The 17,561-nt window shown below is 37.0% G+C and overlaps 2 protein-coding genes across 3 annotated transcripts in view; one reads left to right on the top strand and one right to left on the bottom strand.

The window, feature by feature from the left end:
• Positions 1-17,561, top strand: part of LOC145666835 (uncharacterized) — a 90,594-nt gene that overhangs the window by 32,435 nt on the left and 40,598 nt on the right. The gene's annotated exons all lie outside the window — the stretch shown is intronic.
• Positions 427-8,008, bottom strand: LOC145666832 (uncharacterized). The gene is made up of 4 exons (XM_081734408.1): positions 7,674-8,008; positions 4,199-4,857; positions 2,651-2,888; positions 427-701 (listed from the first exon to the last, which is right to left on the bottom strand). Exons 1-4 carry the CDS (start codon positions 7,837-7,839, stop codon positions 574-576), a joined length of 1,191 nt encoding a protein of 396 aa, XP_081590534.1. The 5' UTR covers positions 7,840-8,008; the 3' UTR covers positions 427-573.

Raw genomic sequence — 17,561 nt, 5'->3', positions numbered from 1 at the left:
AAAAGTCGAACGTTGATTTAAAAGGATGCTGTGAATATGTGCCGTGAAGTATTTCGTTTTGTTCCTCAAGAGGAAACGCCGGAAACGAACATTGTTCATCGATACAGCCCGATGAACCAACGCTTACACTGCCTGTCAACTTATTTTCCCCGATTTTTAAGCCCGCGTAATTGGGAAAAGGGTCAATTTGTGGTTTATCGGATTGTATCGAAGAATAATGGTTGTTTTCGTCCTTTTCTCGTGAAGAACAAGACGATGTACTAAGGCTATTACATAATGTACCTTCTCGTTGAGTGCCAGGAATTTCAGTGTTTACTCTCTTAACATGTAAACGCTTATTCCACCTATATCGTGTTTTTCTTGGTACCTGAAGCACCGAGGGAGTGGGACTGTTGCATGCAACATATTGTTTGTAGTTTCGTTTCATTGTAGTTTATAAGTTAACGTAACTATATTTTAAACACGTATAATGAACATACAAAAAGTAACTACAAATAACTCAAAAGAATATATATACACTGTATCTACAAATTACTATTATACTGTTGGTATGAAGCAAAATTAACACAAACTCTACTGATCATCTTGATCCTTCTGCTTGTCTCCGTGCCTATTCTTCCGAGCCGCCTGTACACATTTGTCCGTCATAGCTGCGTGAACTGCAGACGTCTTGGTATTAGGAAATTTGAGGAGAACATAATCTGTGATCAAAGAAAGGTCTTATCAACAAGGATCTTTTACACATATACTAAGCTGAAAATATAACGAAAGAAACAAACTCCAAGTTAAAAAAAAGTCATATATTGAACAATGAACACTGATTGTAGGAGGTGACTGGGTGGACAGTAGAGAAACTAACAACTACAGATATAGTTATTGTTAAGAAAGAAATAGTTACATTCTGTTTAAAGAGTATTTTAGAAGTGTATTTATAGTTTTTACGGCTATAAGATTGGTTTGACTTAGTTTAACGTCCCACGGTTATGTCTGCTAGACTAAAGGAGAATGACCTGCTGATTATAGTGGAATCGAAACTACTTCGATCGTTCAACTGTACTTCCACCGGGAATCGAACCCGGGACCACGCGAACAGAAGTCAAGCGTGCTAGCCACTAGACCAAGCGAGGGTTCTTTACAGCTATGAGTCAAGTAGCGATAGGATTGGGTAAAGAAGTGGCAAATTAATTGGCCATAACGTACCATTCAATCCTGGACTGATTTCTTCTCATTTCAGGTCATGTCGGTGACCAAGAGAAGGGTTCAGGTGGATCAGTCGGAATCATGCTAAGTGTAAAAGTTAAACAAGTACAAAACTTGGAAAATTCGCCACAGAAACTTACAATTTGTTCACATACGTTAATGGAGATCAGTATCTATCTATCACGCGTATTCGAGTGGTTCAAGAATGTTAAAGGAAGGAGGGACAATCCAAAAACCCACTGTGACAGAGAATGTGTGTAGAAAATCGGTACAATTGTTCGAAACCGCTACATGAAAATTCGAGCAATTACTAACACCAATAAAGAAACAGTAAATAGAGTTTTACACGTGAAAAAGAAGTGTCATAAATCCTCTCGCACCAACACAGATTGAATTGCAGTACTGACATTGTTCAAAACAAAAAAAAATTATATTCGAGGTCAAATTAGAGGGAATTCGGGTATTGGCGAACCCGTCATCTAAAGCAGACCCTCCTTTTTTTATTTTGTCGATTTTCTTGAAGTGAGTTGGCAACATTATCAGAGAACGCAAATTGCTTACTCTTATGTCAAAGCTTTCACTGAAGATGTCATTGAATGCAAAGAATAATACGCAAATTTATGTCTGTAGCAGACTTCAAAACTTTCGAACGGTTAAAAAGTCTTTCCTTATGTATTTAGTTTCATTTAGATTCATGTTATATTAAGAACAAATAGGTGACATTGTCTTGACTAGACCTTACAAGAACATCAAAACCATCATGTAAAAATATTTAATTACTGGTGGCGGATAAAGTGGACCCCGGCATGGTAGCTAAAGTGAAGCAGAGTCCAATTTGCTCAACCTTTCCAGCAGTGCTCCTTTAAAGGTTCTTTTACTGAATTAATGACTGGCATAACTTAAAATGTGTAAACTTAATGCAGATATAACTGTTGGATACACAAATGCACACATGTACGAGTTTCTCAAGTCATTGCAGTATTGTTATAGCCATTGGACAAGTCGGTCATTGGAGTTCTGAAACGTTTCTACAATGGAGAAATCATAATGTACCTCAGACCTACAGGTCATCCTATCACTCACTGTAATTTGACAAAACTTTGATAGGACAATTAAGGTTACAGACCGGCGTCTTTAATTTCTCGTTCAGCACCTTTTGTGCTACAGGATTCTAGCCCATTAACAGAAGACCCCAGGGATCCACTTTATCGGAGCAGTTTCAAAATCAGCAAATTTTCACACTTCCAGTAAGGAAGAATTAAAAAATGAATACAGCATAAGCTAAATTATTGTGCTTAAACATGATACAAATAAATAAAGAATTGTTTTGTTATTGATTTATAGAAGTATCAATTTGTATTTAAAAATATAGCCCACTTCCTCCATGATGTACTATGCAAGAAATGCGAAACAAAAATTATAAGTAAAAGGCATATGAAACCTAACATACCTTTGATAGCACTAATAATATCTGGAGACAGTGTTTTCTTTATTTTGCCACGACCAGTTATTGAACTTGTACTAAGCTCATCATCATCAAAAAAGCACGACATAAGATTTCTCGTGAGCTTTGTAGCAGAATGGCCTGCACTGGCTACGCAGCGAATTAATCGGGAATGCTTTATTGTAATGTCAGGGTAATCAGGACTGAGAACCACATCATCTCCATGTACGGATCTCGAGTATTCCTGTAAGTAAAAGTTTAACACAATAATTAATCTTAACACATTCTACCATTTACTTTTACATATATGATGTACAGTAGAAATAAAATTACCCGAATTGCTTTGGAAACAAACGATCTTACCACGAACAATCTTTTGCGCTTGATTTTGGTTCTTGAACCCCCCCAACACAAAACAAGGGTAGAGATAACGAAAGCCGAAACGATGCGAGACTTAGCTGGATCGAAACTAGTAGTGTGAGCTGATTGACTGATTTTAACACACTGTACATGCAAAATTTAAACTACTTTGTTTTTATAAGTCTTTAATTTGTCATTTAAGCAAATTTAGATTTTTGTATAAAAATACTATTTTCGTAAGTTATCAGGATCGAGTGTAGTCCAATTAATCCGGATAATTGTAACTCTACCGTATATAAGCACAATAACTGCCCAACATATGAACAGTATGTATCAAACACTACTACAACAGCGAAATTGAGCGTGTTTTTAAAATTGCATTGTCTAGGGAATACATATAATTTTATACGCCTCCAGCTAGCAAAAAGGAAACAAAAAGAAACATATGTAAGAACAGTGCCGTCAAATCTAATTAAAACAAGCAAACCGCAAATGATGGCTTTCCGAAAATAGTGACCCAATCACATTTGAAAGGGACGAGAATGGATACATTATACGCAAGAATTTTCGAGGTGCAATCTTCCTATAAGCACAGATGAAATGCAAATATATACACACAAAGAAAGAGAAAATGAAATGACTTTCGAGTCTTCCGTTCTGCGGTTATGTGGAGTAAGCTAAAGGAGACAGTGATGATGAGAACCAATGAAATGATGGAATGAACAGAGGTGAACGCTGTAACCCTCTCCACTGGTCTAGTGGCTAGAATGCGCGCCTTTGGCGTAAAAGATCCCGGTTCGATTCCCGGTGGTAGAGCATTGAAAGAGAGGTTCGGATTCCACTTTAAACTATATGTCCACGTCTCATATAGCCTCCCTCCTGAAAAAAAAGACGTAAGCGATAATCAAATCAAATAATCAAAAGTAAACGCTCTACCATTGAGCCACTGCGACCCCACACAAAGAAAAGAGACAAAATACTTAATGCAGACTTTGTCTGTCTTATAGAGACTATGCCGTTACCTTAAATTACTCATAGTTTGAAATAAGCAAGCAGAAAGAGAAATTTGGACCGCCACTTACATATTTGTATGACCCTAAGAATTTGAACAATTGTACGCCCGCACCCCTTCCCTACAAAACGGCGATAAATTGATCTAAAACCTTAGTCTTAAAATCTAGAAAAGAAACTTACGTTACTACTTTGACTGGATGGTGACACCTCATGGTTGGATTCTTCAAGATCTTCGGCATCTAGCAATGTGAACAAGAATGTCTTGACACTTCTCGGTACTTTGAGCTTCCGCTGTTTATCTCTGGAAGCGCATTCCTTCTTTAGAGCATCTACTAAGCATTTTTCTTCGTCTAATTTGGTGCGCAAATCATTAACTTCTTCTTTCAGTACGCTGCAGTTTTGACATTTGTCGATCTTTCGTACTTTTGGTTTCGAGCCTGATGGACTGTTCTGAGCTGATAAGTATGCGTTGCTTGGATGCTTGTCTATCTGTTCTTGACAAACGTTACTGGCGGATGCTGACTGTAAACTTCCGTTGCAAGAAGTTCTGTTTATTTGCTCTTGCCAGACGTTACTGCCGGGTGTAGTTTCTGTAGCCGACTCAGATGGAAAATTATCCGTACATAGTGTGGGGTCCTTCACAATAGTTTCAAAGTTCCTTTCAAATATTTCTTTCAAACTGCCTGGATTTCTACGATTTTCATCCTCTTCATCTGTTGGAATCGGATCTGTTGAACTTAGGTCATCAGAATTATTACTGCTGCCAGAATCATATCTTATTACCCGTTCCGTCTTCCCGACAAACTTCCTTTGTTCCACCTCACATTCGGTTTTAGTACCTGAAAAAAAAATCCATCATGATGTCATCTGCATCTGAAGTTTTCGGTGGTACATCATAATCACTTCATAAAATATAAGCAATACAAGAAAAGGGCCACCCGTTAAAGGGATCTACTACAGATTACATGCACCAGCTTCCAAGGAAAAGTAGTAGGTTCAGTAGTTAAATAATCGTGGCAGATACTGACCGATTGAAAGTAGTGCCATTGCGGGAGATGTGAGAAGGCTATCTAATTGACCCGGGTGGTAAAGTTTGAGATAAAGTGTCCCTTATACAGCTAGCAAACTACAGAAACTGCATACCTCAATCTAGCCGATGCTTCTAAATCACTCGTTCGCAGTAGGAGTACAAATATATAATAAATAATTTCGTAGAGAACAGTGTATACTGATAGTTAATATATAGGGGCGCAGATTTTTTAAAAATATGTGGACATAAAAATGATAACTTTGCGGTTAAACGAGTGACTGCATATGAAAGAGGACTGTGTTCGATATTAATTCCGACTATCGGAGTGCCCTGCATTCTCCATGCCTCCTGCAGGACAAACACCAGTTCTCGCATTAGTTAGTCCATTTGCGATGTCGCTGTCGCAAGACTATTAGAATAGATCGTGGCTAAGCTGTTAGCGCACGCGCCTTTGACGTGAGAAACTTGGGTTTGATTCCCAGTGGAAGCTCATGTGGTTCGGATTTCCTGTTAATCAGTATGTCTACGTTTCATATGGCCTCGTTGCTGAAAGGGACGTTGAACTCAAAATCAACTCAACTATTAGAACGGGAAACTCCAAAACTTAAAGTCAGTGGGTGCGCTTTTAGAATAAGCATAAACCTCGTTTATTCCCCAGTAGTGCAATTCCTAAAGTTTACTGATGAAAGAAGTAAATGTTTTATGAATGTCTGTAAACCGAAGACAAAACTTTTATAAATTGGTTTACACACACACACATTATTACTCGGTAGTAGTACATTGTTACTTGGGCCTGTACAGTAAGAGTTTAAGAATGCCTTATGGAATCATTTGAAGCAAGAAAAGTTAAGACAAATGATTTTTATTTTGCCGACGTATGTAAATATTCACGAATCTAGGCACAGTAGTAATGTTTGCATGGTGTAGCTATTCTTCATAATCTCATTCGAGACTTACAAAACCTACACGCAAACTACAACGTATGATGTTGCAGTTCATTTCCTACATCCCAAGAAATGGCATTTGTGCTGGCTGTATCGCCAGACCACATGAAAATCGAAAAAGAAGTACCAACATGAACTACATTTGGTTAGAGTACATTACTTTACGTTAGGTTATGTTACATTAGGCAGGTTAGGTTCAGTTACAAGTCAATTACCTTCAAAACAAAGGCATGTAAATTTTTACAATTTGCAATAGAACATTACTATTTGCGTATAAATAAGACGTCCGAATGTATATGATATGAAAACTACAGTACAAGACATTAACCAACCTGTGCTAGGTGCTCACTAAAAGCAGAGCGCGTTAGTTAGGGCGGGTAAAGGAACAGGCGCATGAGCGAGGGTAGTGAAAACAGGTGGGTGTTGGCAATGATAAGAGTTTGAATAGCACTTGTCGTTGTTTCATACTAGTAACACTCCACTTGTAAATAGTACACCGTGTCTTTCACACAATTTCAACAGCTGACGTTCGTTATTTTCGTGTACGTAATTCTATAAAACTCACACGATATGTCATAATATTGATATATATGCGCCATTTCCACACTTCATTTCTCGCCACTAAATCATAACAAGTGTACCTCTATGTGAAATAGTCTCTTCCGCCTCCACATACAATGACGCTTAGAACACCAAAACCAGCCTACCAAACCCCTTTCTTAACTTCAGCTATTCCCCTAATCTGCTTTTCATTCAAGCTCCTTCACAAACCAAAATAGGAGTATGTTTAGTACAAGAGGTCCAAAAGCACGTAAAAAACAGAAAATTTACAGAAGAAACGAATGATGCAAGTACTTAGACGTAACAGAACGTAACCAAATCTAACCTAACCTAAACCAACCTACTATTAGTAGAAATAAGCGAAATTCTATCATTCTTTGGAAAAGTATGCTGGACCCATACACTAATATAACATAAACTAACCTAAGCTTACCTAAATTAACATAACCTACCCTAAACTAGCCTAATGTGAACAGAAATTACCAAAATTGTAACATTTTTTAGAGAAAAGTGCTGGACCCCTTCTGCTAAACATAGGCCCCAAAATAAATTATCCAATTCACCCAGTAGATTTCCAAAATATTGGAGGCGGTACAGCACTTAAACCCCAAGAACCAACATGGTTCACACTGTTTTACGTTAATCACTAAAAATCTACTATTCTACTCTGATACCTACAAAAGTGTTATTTAAACTCAGATATCTAGATTCAGGTCGACTGCCAACAGTTAAAGTGTACTAAATAGTTTATTTTGGCGCCAACTGTTGTTGATCTAGCCACACAATAAATAAATTAAAAAAAAAAAAACTTAGGATTATAAATAGTAAATACTTCTAAAATATAACAGAGTGACAGTGAATTAAAAGTGAGCACAATACTCTGTTACTTAGCCAGAAGACATTTTCTCCAATGTACTTCGCTGAGTCATTAACATCCGTAGATTCATGCGATTTGTATTTCCATCGTTCGGTAGTTACTACAAATTCGCGGTAATTTTCTGTTTCGACAGTTCACTGCAAAACACACGGTAATGAATCACACATTAAATATATGTCATTATCTTAAATTAATTACATCTATAGCTGTTAAAGTATTGTTAGAGCCAAATACATTACTCACCTACATAAAGAATTCTACCATCGTAGCACGTGCTTCCTTTCCATTGTACAGGGTACACTTTTCCAAGTGTAAGTTTACCTGTACATTTACATTTCTTGCGGTGTAGAATGGAATAAGTATTATTATCCCATTCAACTACAACATACGCATTATTTGCCGTTGACATCTTGAAAGCCACTGTAATCTTGTGGAAACTTACAATTCATCCGCTACCATCGAGCACACAACCATAGAAAAACCACTGATCACAAACCCTAACGTCAACAACCAGCAGACGATTGACAACGAACAAACGAACGCTGTGGCGCCAAGCGTCTTTCCTGTGCGTAAACATATAGGTTCTGATCACGTTATAATTATGTTGTTTTCGATATTGTCTCCCAACTTTACAATATACATATAAGAATAACTTATATGTGTATGACGATAATTGTGTATTGTTCACATATCGCAATTCTTAAGGAAAGGAAACTTATTATTCAGACTCAGGGGTGTCATTTGAGAAAGTCAAGGGGGCAATCGCCCCATGAGTTTCAGAATCTCTTAATTAATTGTGCAGTAATATAATATAAATAAAATGTTAGTGTGTTTGTGCGTATGCTTCTTTGGGTGCCAGACGAATGGACCGAGAGTTATCAAATTTTGGTCACGGGTATGCTGGTCCACGGCCAAGACCAAGACGAAGCATTTTTTCCAAACTTCGAACTAGGGGTCGCAAGGGAGGATTTACTACGACATGAAAATATAGTCGAAAATGACTTATATTAATGTTAACTTCATAGTTTTCGGAATCGCTGAGATCATAGTGAAACTCCCGATTGCGTTCACTTGCCCACCCCCCTTGGGGGCCAAGAGTCAACAGCAGGTCACCGAGACATGTACAAATAATCGAAAATAACCAATATTAGTGTCAAGTCTATAATTTACAGGCTCGCTGAGATTAACGCTGAAGCTATGGATCCCGTATATAATTCCAAATACAGCCCCATCGCCTAGGGGCCGAGTCAGGGACATACGCAGGGGGTGGTCCTGGGGGTCCGGACCCTCCCCGAAATTTCGACTTTTATGTAAATTTAGCCTAATTTTAGGGGCAACTTTAGAAATTTTAATATAAAATACTCTCATATTGAGTTTGGACTCCTCCCGAAATAAATTCCTGCGTACGCTACTGCCGAGTCACCAAGCGGGTCACCGAGACACGTAGAAATAAGCGAAAATTACCGATGTTAGTGTCAAATACTTAGTTTTCGAGATCGCTGAGATCAATGGTGAAACTCCTGATCGCGCTTACTTCCAAATTCAGCCACGTCGGCTGGACGCCGAATCACCAGGGGGGTCACCGACACATGTGGATGTAACCCACAGTGATCGATATTAGTGTCAAATCCATGGTTTTCTGGGCCACTGAGATCAATGGTGAAGCTCCTGATCCCTTTTACTTCCAAATTCAATCTCATCGGCTGGCACCGAGAGTCAAAAAAGGTGGGGGTCTCCGACACATATAGAAATAATCGAAAATTAACAATATTAATGTCAAATACAAAGTTTCCGGAGACACTGAGATTAATGATGAAACTCCCGATCGCGTATAATTCCAAAAATTCAGCTCCATCGACTAGGGGCCGAGAACCACCAGGCGGGTCACCGAGACATGTAGGAATAAGCTAAAATAACCGGTATTAGTATCAAATACATAGTTTTCGGGGTCGCTGAGATCAATGGTGAATCTCCTGATCGCTTTTACTTACAAATTCAACTTCATCGGCTGGGCACCGAGTCACCAGAGGGTCACCGACACATGTAGAAATAATCGAAAATTAACAATATTAGTGTCAAATCTATAGTTACGGAGTCGCTGAGATCAATGCTGAAGCTTTCGATCGCGTATAATTCCAAATTAAGCCACATCGACTGGGGGCCGAGTCATCAGGCGGATCACCGAGACATATAAAATAAGCGAAAATTACCGATATTAGTGTCAAATACATAGTTTTCGAGATCGCTGAGGTCAGTGGTGAAACTCCTGATCGCGTTTACTTCCACATTCATCCCCGTCGGCTGGAGGACTGAAAGGCACAAAGAGAGGGTTTTTTTACCGAGACATGTAAAAATAATCGAAAATTATCGATATTAGCGTCAAATACATCGTTTTCGGGGTTGCTGAGATCAATGGTGAAATTCCCAATCGCGTATAATTCCAAATTCAGCCCCATCGACAAGGGGCCGAGAACCACCAGGCGGGTCACCGAGACATGTAGAAATAAGCACACCAAGACATAAATATAAATCTCTATAGAGCAAAAATGGTAACAGATAGCTGGACATGACCTTTGTCTCATCTCTGTCCTTATCCATCTATTGAAATCAAAAAGCGTATGTCTACGATTTCCGATGTGAATATTGAATTTTCATATTTTGGAAGTCTACATGAGTTTCACACTTGGAAACGAAACTCATTTGTTACTATCATAAATCTTAAACCTGCATGTATGTAACTAAAGAGGTATTTCTCATTGGTAGAATGTTAGCATTCAGAAGGTTCTAGTATCGATTCTATAGAGTGCGGCCACCCTGGCTGCATTTCCCCAGTTACACCAGGTGAATACAGGAATGGTAGGCTACTTTACAACACAGGGCCTGACCACTGCCCTCCCCTATCCGGATCTGTAACTTGGGTGTCGAAGATCACAAAATAATTTATGTCAAGTGCATGCTTCTTACATGTTTACGTTTATTTGTAGGGCCTACAGGTGCTGTATATTGCATGTTTTTTAATTTCTGACTTTTGCATGTTAGTGTACACATTATCGTATCCTTTTATCCATCTGCATGTACTTTCCAGGTGTTTTACATGTACATGGTAAGTACCTGGGCATACTGGGGAAATAATGCATTTCCCATGCATGTGGCATGTAGTTTCCGATACATAGTGATTTACCTGTCTTATATTCCCTGTACATGTACGCTTTATCTACGTCTGCCAGGTACAATACATGCACCTGTGACATTCATTTTCCGTGGATGCATGTTCCTTACCTGTTTTCATTTATATGTACAGGAATTGTACATTCCATGTTTTTCACTCCTAACTTACGCATGTAAACATGTAATTTACATTGCATTTTTTCTATCGTTCTGCAGGTACTTTGCATGTGTTTTACATGTACATGGTAAGTACCTGGGCATACTGGTGAAATAATGCATTTCCCATGCATGTGGCATGTAGTTTCCGATACATAGTGATTTACCTGTCTTATATTCCCTGTACATGTACGCTTTATCTACGTCTGCCAGGTACAATACATGCACCTGTGACATTCATTTTCCGTGGATGCATGTTCCTTACCTGTTTTCATTTATATGTACAGGAATTGTACATTCCATGTTTTTCACTCCTAACTTACGCATGTAAACATGTAATTTACATTGCATTTTTTCTATCGTTCTGCAGGTATTTTGCATGTGTTTTACATGTACATGGTAAGTACCTGGGCATACTGGTGAAATAATGCATTTCCCATGCATGTGGCATGTAGTTTCCGATACATAGTGATTTACCTGTCTTATATTCCCTGTACATGTACGCTTTATCTACGTCTGCCAGGTACAATACATGCACCTGTGACATTCATTTTCCGTGGATGCATGTCCCTTACCTGTTTTCATTTATATGTACACGTATTGTACATTCCATGTTTTTCACTCCTAACTTACGCATGTAAACATGTAATTTACATTGCATTTTTTCTATCGTTCTGCAGGTACTTTGCATGTGTTTTACATGTACATGTTAAGTACATGGGCTTAAGAGGAAAAACTAGCATTTCCCATGCATGTGACTGATAGATTACAGGCACATGCCATCAATTTGAATCATGTTTTTTGAACATACCTATTGCTCTTGTATGTCCCAGGTATATTACATGGACCTGTACTATGCATGTACCTTGGTGTATGTACATTACATGTCTCCTTTATATGTACAGATACTTTTCATTGCATGTTTGAGAACTTCTAACATTGAACACCATCTACACATGTATCACATGTTTATAGCCACAGGTAGATTCACCTGTCAGTGGGAAACTAACATGCTTTTTACAGCTACAGGCGCCTGTATAGTACCTGTTAAAGTCACATGTACCTGTACATGCACAGAACATTGCCTGGAATTTGTCACATTTTCATATGGGTCAACAATAATTTCTCTCTTATTATCGCTGCTACCTGGTAGTGATAATCGTCTTCTGTCTACTAAAACGTGATCAATTTGGTTCCGTCTGGTGAGATCAAAGTGTATTTATGGACGTCACGATGTGGGAATTTTCACACTCTTCACGATAAGGTTTTTGGATGTTGCAAAGCTCACGATTCTAACACCGTTGTCTGCTTTCCTTATGCAGACTTTAGTTCCCTATAATCGGTTTGAAAATATCCTCCCGTCCTACCTTCGCATTGAAATCCCCTAATAGAATTTTCATATGGTATCGCGGGAATTGGACAAATATCCGTTCCACTTCTACGTGAAAACTGTCTTTTATATCGTCATCCAATCTTTTGTTGGGACATGTACATTTAAAACAATAATATTACACCATCGACCCTTAAGAGTAATAAAAGAAAGTCTATCAGTAACAAATTTAACCCGCTAAATTGCTGATATTATTCGTTTGTGAACGAAAAACCCTGTTCCTAATTGGTGATTTTTATTTCCTTCCCCATACGAGAACGTAAAATTTCCGGAATTCACAGTTCCATTTCCTTCCCATCTAACTTCTTGAACTCCTACTAGGTTCTTCCTGTATTTCTGTAACTCACTCGTTACGGATTTTAACGCGCCTACCCTATAAAGACTTCTAATATTCCATATTCCAAATCTCATGTCCATTTTCTTTTCCTGAGGTTGTGCCAAGTTATCAGTCCTGGTCCGAGGCTTCTGTGAATGTTGCTGAACAAGCCCTTTTTTTATTATTACTTTTTATTTTATTTTATTTTTATTTATTTATTTATTTATTTATTTATTTATTTATTTTTTATTTAAGGATTAGGTTGTTAGCCTCACCCAAATCCCCAAGCTGGAGGATCACTCCTTGTGGTCTGTCCGCGACTGCTTATTCAGTATATTCGCAGCTAACCTCTATATCTAGAGGCCTTCTCCTCGATCCGCAACCTAAGAACACTTGAACATAAATTGTTGTGCGTTACTTATTGATCCTTTATGTTATATATCTTTCTACGTTGATACAAATTTATGTACCCTTAAAAAGAAATTCAAATACAGACAGACTTAATCTTGTAAGAGTGAGCAGGTCGTTGTGTATGTAAAGAATCAAACAAGCAGTTACTTTCCTATACATTTTAGCAATATATTTCCTATTGAATTTGCTGAACGTTGAATGAAACAAAAGCCTGTAAAACGCACAAAAAGGATTTAGCAGCGTCTTTAATTTTTTTTTTTTTTCCAGTTGGGACTTGTGGTCTAAAACGTAGTTAAATATATTAAAATATTGTAGAAAAATAAAAGAATTAACAGTACATTTGGGTAAAACTGATAGCAGGTTCATTCGAGCGCCAATATGGATGAATTAAAATGCTCTACATTTCAAGCTATTAAAGATACTGCCCAAGACCCTATTGATATGATACATCTGAACTCAAAATTTCAAATGAGAACACTACGTGAGTAATACTAATAATAATATAATAAAACGTGCCTTTGTACCTTTCTATTCAATAATTTCAGTCCTCGCGGATGTTACGGACACTATTTACTGTGTTACTGGAAAACAATTTGTTTAGATCTAATTTCCTATATAATACAAGAATAGACCGGAGTTATCTGCAAAACGTTCGATTTTCTTACTGTCACTAGATTTTTAATATTAGTCCACTAGCTAGTTTGAAAGAAAGTGTTGGTCCCAATTAACGGTTGTTATGTAGAAGTTCACAAGACTATTTTCAAAATAATTAGTTTAATTCTTACTATTGAAATTATTTTTTCATTATAAATTCCTTTCTCTTGTAATGGGTGAAACTACTGCGATTCACAAAACAATTGCTTGTGTGTTGGATATATATACAAGTTATAATTTCTTCTCTTTTGTATCTTGTTTCAGGTATTAAGTTACGAGGTCAAACAATTGACTGTCTCCGTGCAAAGACACTAGAATCAGGCACAAACTGTAATAATTTTGAGCAATGTATGTCGAAACATACGTTAGTAATAAACCCGTGGAAAATAAAATAAAATGAATTTTTTATATTTTCTTTTTATTGGTGATTGTGTTGTCTCATCTATGATCTAGGTTCCCCTTTGTCTAAATTGAGTTTCGGGTCGTTACACGTAATGAAGAACGATTAAAAAACCTTCCCCTCGATATAGTTGGAACAATGATATAGAACACTTATTCTTTCTGTGAGAGGGTTCTTTACTTTTACCTTCTCTATCTGTCCTTTGACTCTGGTGAAACATTTCTCTTGTCATTCCTTTATAGGATTCAATATACTTACAAGAGATAAATGTAGATTTTTGTCTAGCCAAGTCTTCCCTGAAATAATTTTTGAATATTGTCAAAGAACTTTCAAAACTCGTGCTTAATTTTACTGTAAAATTGATTCTGAACTCGGGTATTTTTCTTTATCCATTTTGAAATCCTAGCCATAGGGGTAAGGAAATCGATTTTCTGCTTTCCTGTTAATAACAGATGTCTTTTAATATTCGTATATTGATCTTTTTCATTTTTCCAATTTGTGTAGATCAGTTTTTTTTTTTTTTAAATTAATTAAACAGCATTTTAAGGTTTTGTTGGAGATGGTCTCTTCTATAGAATATCGGTAAGCTCTTAGAAATATATATATATGTATATTCAAATGTTTGCCTTTATGAGATGAAAGAACGGGTGTTATGTATCCTTGTTCCAGGAAAACCGAAAGAAATATTTTTGAATGATTTTTCATTGAGACTCAAGACCTCAGACTCAATTTAGACTGAGACAACATAATCCAAAAAAAAAAAAAAAAAAAAAAAAAAAACACGTAGAACTTCATTTTATTATATTTTTCACGAGTTTGTTACTATTTTGGATACACACACAGCTTAAAATTATTGCAGCTTGTATCTACTCACAATGTCTTCGCACAATCTAGTAACTTAACATCCGGAACAAAATAGGAAAGGGAAGGAATTACAGTATAACATGTGTATATCCAACATTAAACAATTGTTTTGTAAATCAGTGTTTTCTCCTATTATAAGGAAAAATGATTTTGATAGATAGAATTAAATTAATTATTTTGAAGATGCTCTTGTGAGTTTCTATGTATAACTGTTAAGCAGCACCAAGACGTTTATTCAAACTAGCTAATGGACTAATATTAAAAAAGTCCAGTGTCAGTTAAAAAGTGACAATAAGTGAAAGAAATCAAGTGTTTTGCAGAATACTTTGGTATATTCTTGTATTTTAGGAAATTACACCTTAACAGATGTGAAACAAGTAATTTTTTAGTAACGGAATAGAAACTATCACAGTATTGCGAGCGGTGATGATATTTAATGAGAAAAGCAAAAAGGCTAATACTCACCGCAAAAGATACATGGTAGAGTTTTCTTTTACATGTAAGAAGTAGGCTTTTGGAAGTAATCTCTTTCTTCTTCGGCTTGTTTAAAATTCGAAAAGGATTTAAAACATGAAGGAGAATTTGAAGGGGAAAAAAGTTAATAAATGTAAAAACAATCTTCTGTCAAAAAATTAAGCACATGGAATGATACTCAGTGTGCAATGACAGTAAGTGTCATTCCCATGTATTACATGTGGAAGAAAAGTCTACTATATATCTTCTACGGTGAGTATTAGCCTTTTTGCATTTCTCATGGAATAAAAACTATTGGTCAATATCTGTGCGAGGATTGAAATTGAAATTATTCAATTAAAACTGGTTAAGTCCTGCGATATAAAGGTATCGTACTCTATAACTTCAATAGGTAAATAGCTCAAACAAAAGTGTGTAATACACATGGTCAGAATTTAGTAGTGTTAATAATTGGTTTGCTCATAATTGGGACTGGCGAAAAAAAAAAAAAAAAAAAAAAAAAAACTGTAAACAATGTTTATCGTAGGGTGCTTGAAATCGAGTGGTGCAAAAGATATTGAGAGGTACAAACAACAACAAAAATGAATTCGGGCATTGTTTAACTCAAACGCTCTACTTTTCGGTCCATAACAAGAACAGCCCAGGGCCTTGATGGCATGAACTTTAACATTTTAACTGAGAATGTTAGTTACTCAGTTAAACGCCTCCAGAAAAGTTTTACACATAAAGAGAAGGGGTTTAACAGTAGGATATCATTTCTTGTTTTCTTTCCAATTGAGAATGTTGCCCTAAATTTATCTGTTGTAGGGAAATGCACAAAAACATTTGTTTGGGGAACTATCATATGTATATTAACCTTAAATACAGTGTATTTAAATTCTCACAAAATATATTGTAAAATTCTCTTAGTTCATGTAAGGTAGAGCAATTATCGTACTCGGGAGATTGGACTTTCCCGATTGGAGGGGAAATATTCTGCAATGGAGGTGCAGAAGATAACGATTGCGAATAACAAGGAACAGGTTGGGTGTGTTGTATAGTAAAAGTTGGCTGTTGTGCATAGGTTGGCATTAACGAACTATGATTCGTTTGGTTATGAAAGTCATTTGAAGGAAATGTTGATGGGTGGTTAGGTTGGCCGATTAAAGAATGAATTGCCTGTGACAATTCCACATAGTTCCTCTTCTGCATGAGGTCCTGAGCCTTTTCTAATTTATGAAGTCGATCCTGCAACTGCTGTACTGTTTGGAATGATTCCAAGGCTATCTTCTGTAAAAGATTTCTTTGTAATCCCAATGAAAGAAAATGAATCTTCTGTTCCTCCGAAGCCGCTGGCATTAGCTGTGTAATGGCCCTTAGTTTCCTTAAGAAATATGAGTCGACCGACTCATTTTCGTTCTGCTGTATTTGAAAAATTTCTAATTCTGCCTTATATGCTGGTAAATTTGGACGAGACAATGAAATTAATTTAGTTTTGAGAGAGCTACATCCTGTAAATACATTGGTAGAATTTATTTCTTCTTTTCGGGGCCCCATGCCTGGAGTAAAGCCAAATAACCAAATAACATAAAAATAGATCCGGGTCGTCTGTACTGTGACCTGAGTATCTAGTTAGATGGGGAATATTCACAGGTATTCGGGAGCCTGATTCTGCCATATTGCTATCGTTCTCTCTATACGTGTTTTTCCCAGTTCTAGTTGTCGGCACAAATACCTGCCAGCCTAAAACGAATCAATTTACCGCTAAGAGTAATAGGAGTGCTATGACAACACAGATATTATCTTTATATAATCCTGTCTTATTATCACCTACACTAATACACTACACTTTAAAAAGTTTTTAAGTCCGTTTGCGTTAATAAAAATAGCGTCCCGTAGGAAAGTCCTTAAGAAATGTCTGAAAAATAGACGCCGGCGCCTGCACCATGTAAAATTCTCTTAGTTCATGTAAGGTGGAGCAATGATCATACTCGGGAGATTGGACTTTCCCATCACCTTTTATTATAAAAGATCCTCTTGAATACAGAAATATATTACAATAAGTAGTTTCCTCTAATATATTATGTAAGAAAGTTGAAGGAACCCAATGACCAAGCGTCGTAGGGCTTTTAGGAAGGGTATCTCTCAATTGACCAAGCGTCGTGAGAGGGTAAGGTGTTCCCAATGGCCAGGCGCCTAAGGGCGTTTGGTGGTTTGATCAACCTGTGGAGATTGATGCTTCTTGAGGCGTGCTGGTGACTTTTATTCTAAAATGTCGGCTACCTTCGGTGATCTCCGTCTTGCCGACTACTGGCGATT

Source organism: Thermobia domestica, chromosome 12 (genome assembly GCF_964235325.1).
Source record: "Thermobia domestica chromosome 12, izTheDome1.hap1.1, whole genome shotgun sequence".
Taxonomy (NCBI): domain Eukaryota; kingdom Metazoa; phylum Arthropoda; class Insecta; order Zygentoma; family Lepismatidae; genus Thermobia; species Thermobia domestica.
This window is presented reverse-complemented; position numbering and strand designations above follow the sequence as displayed.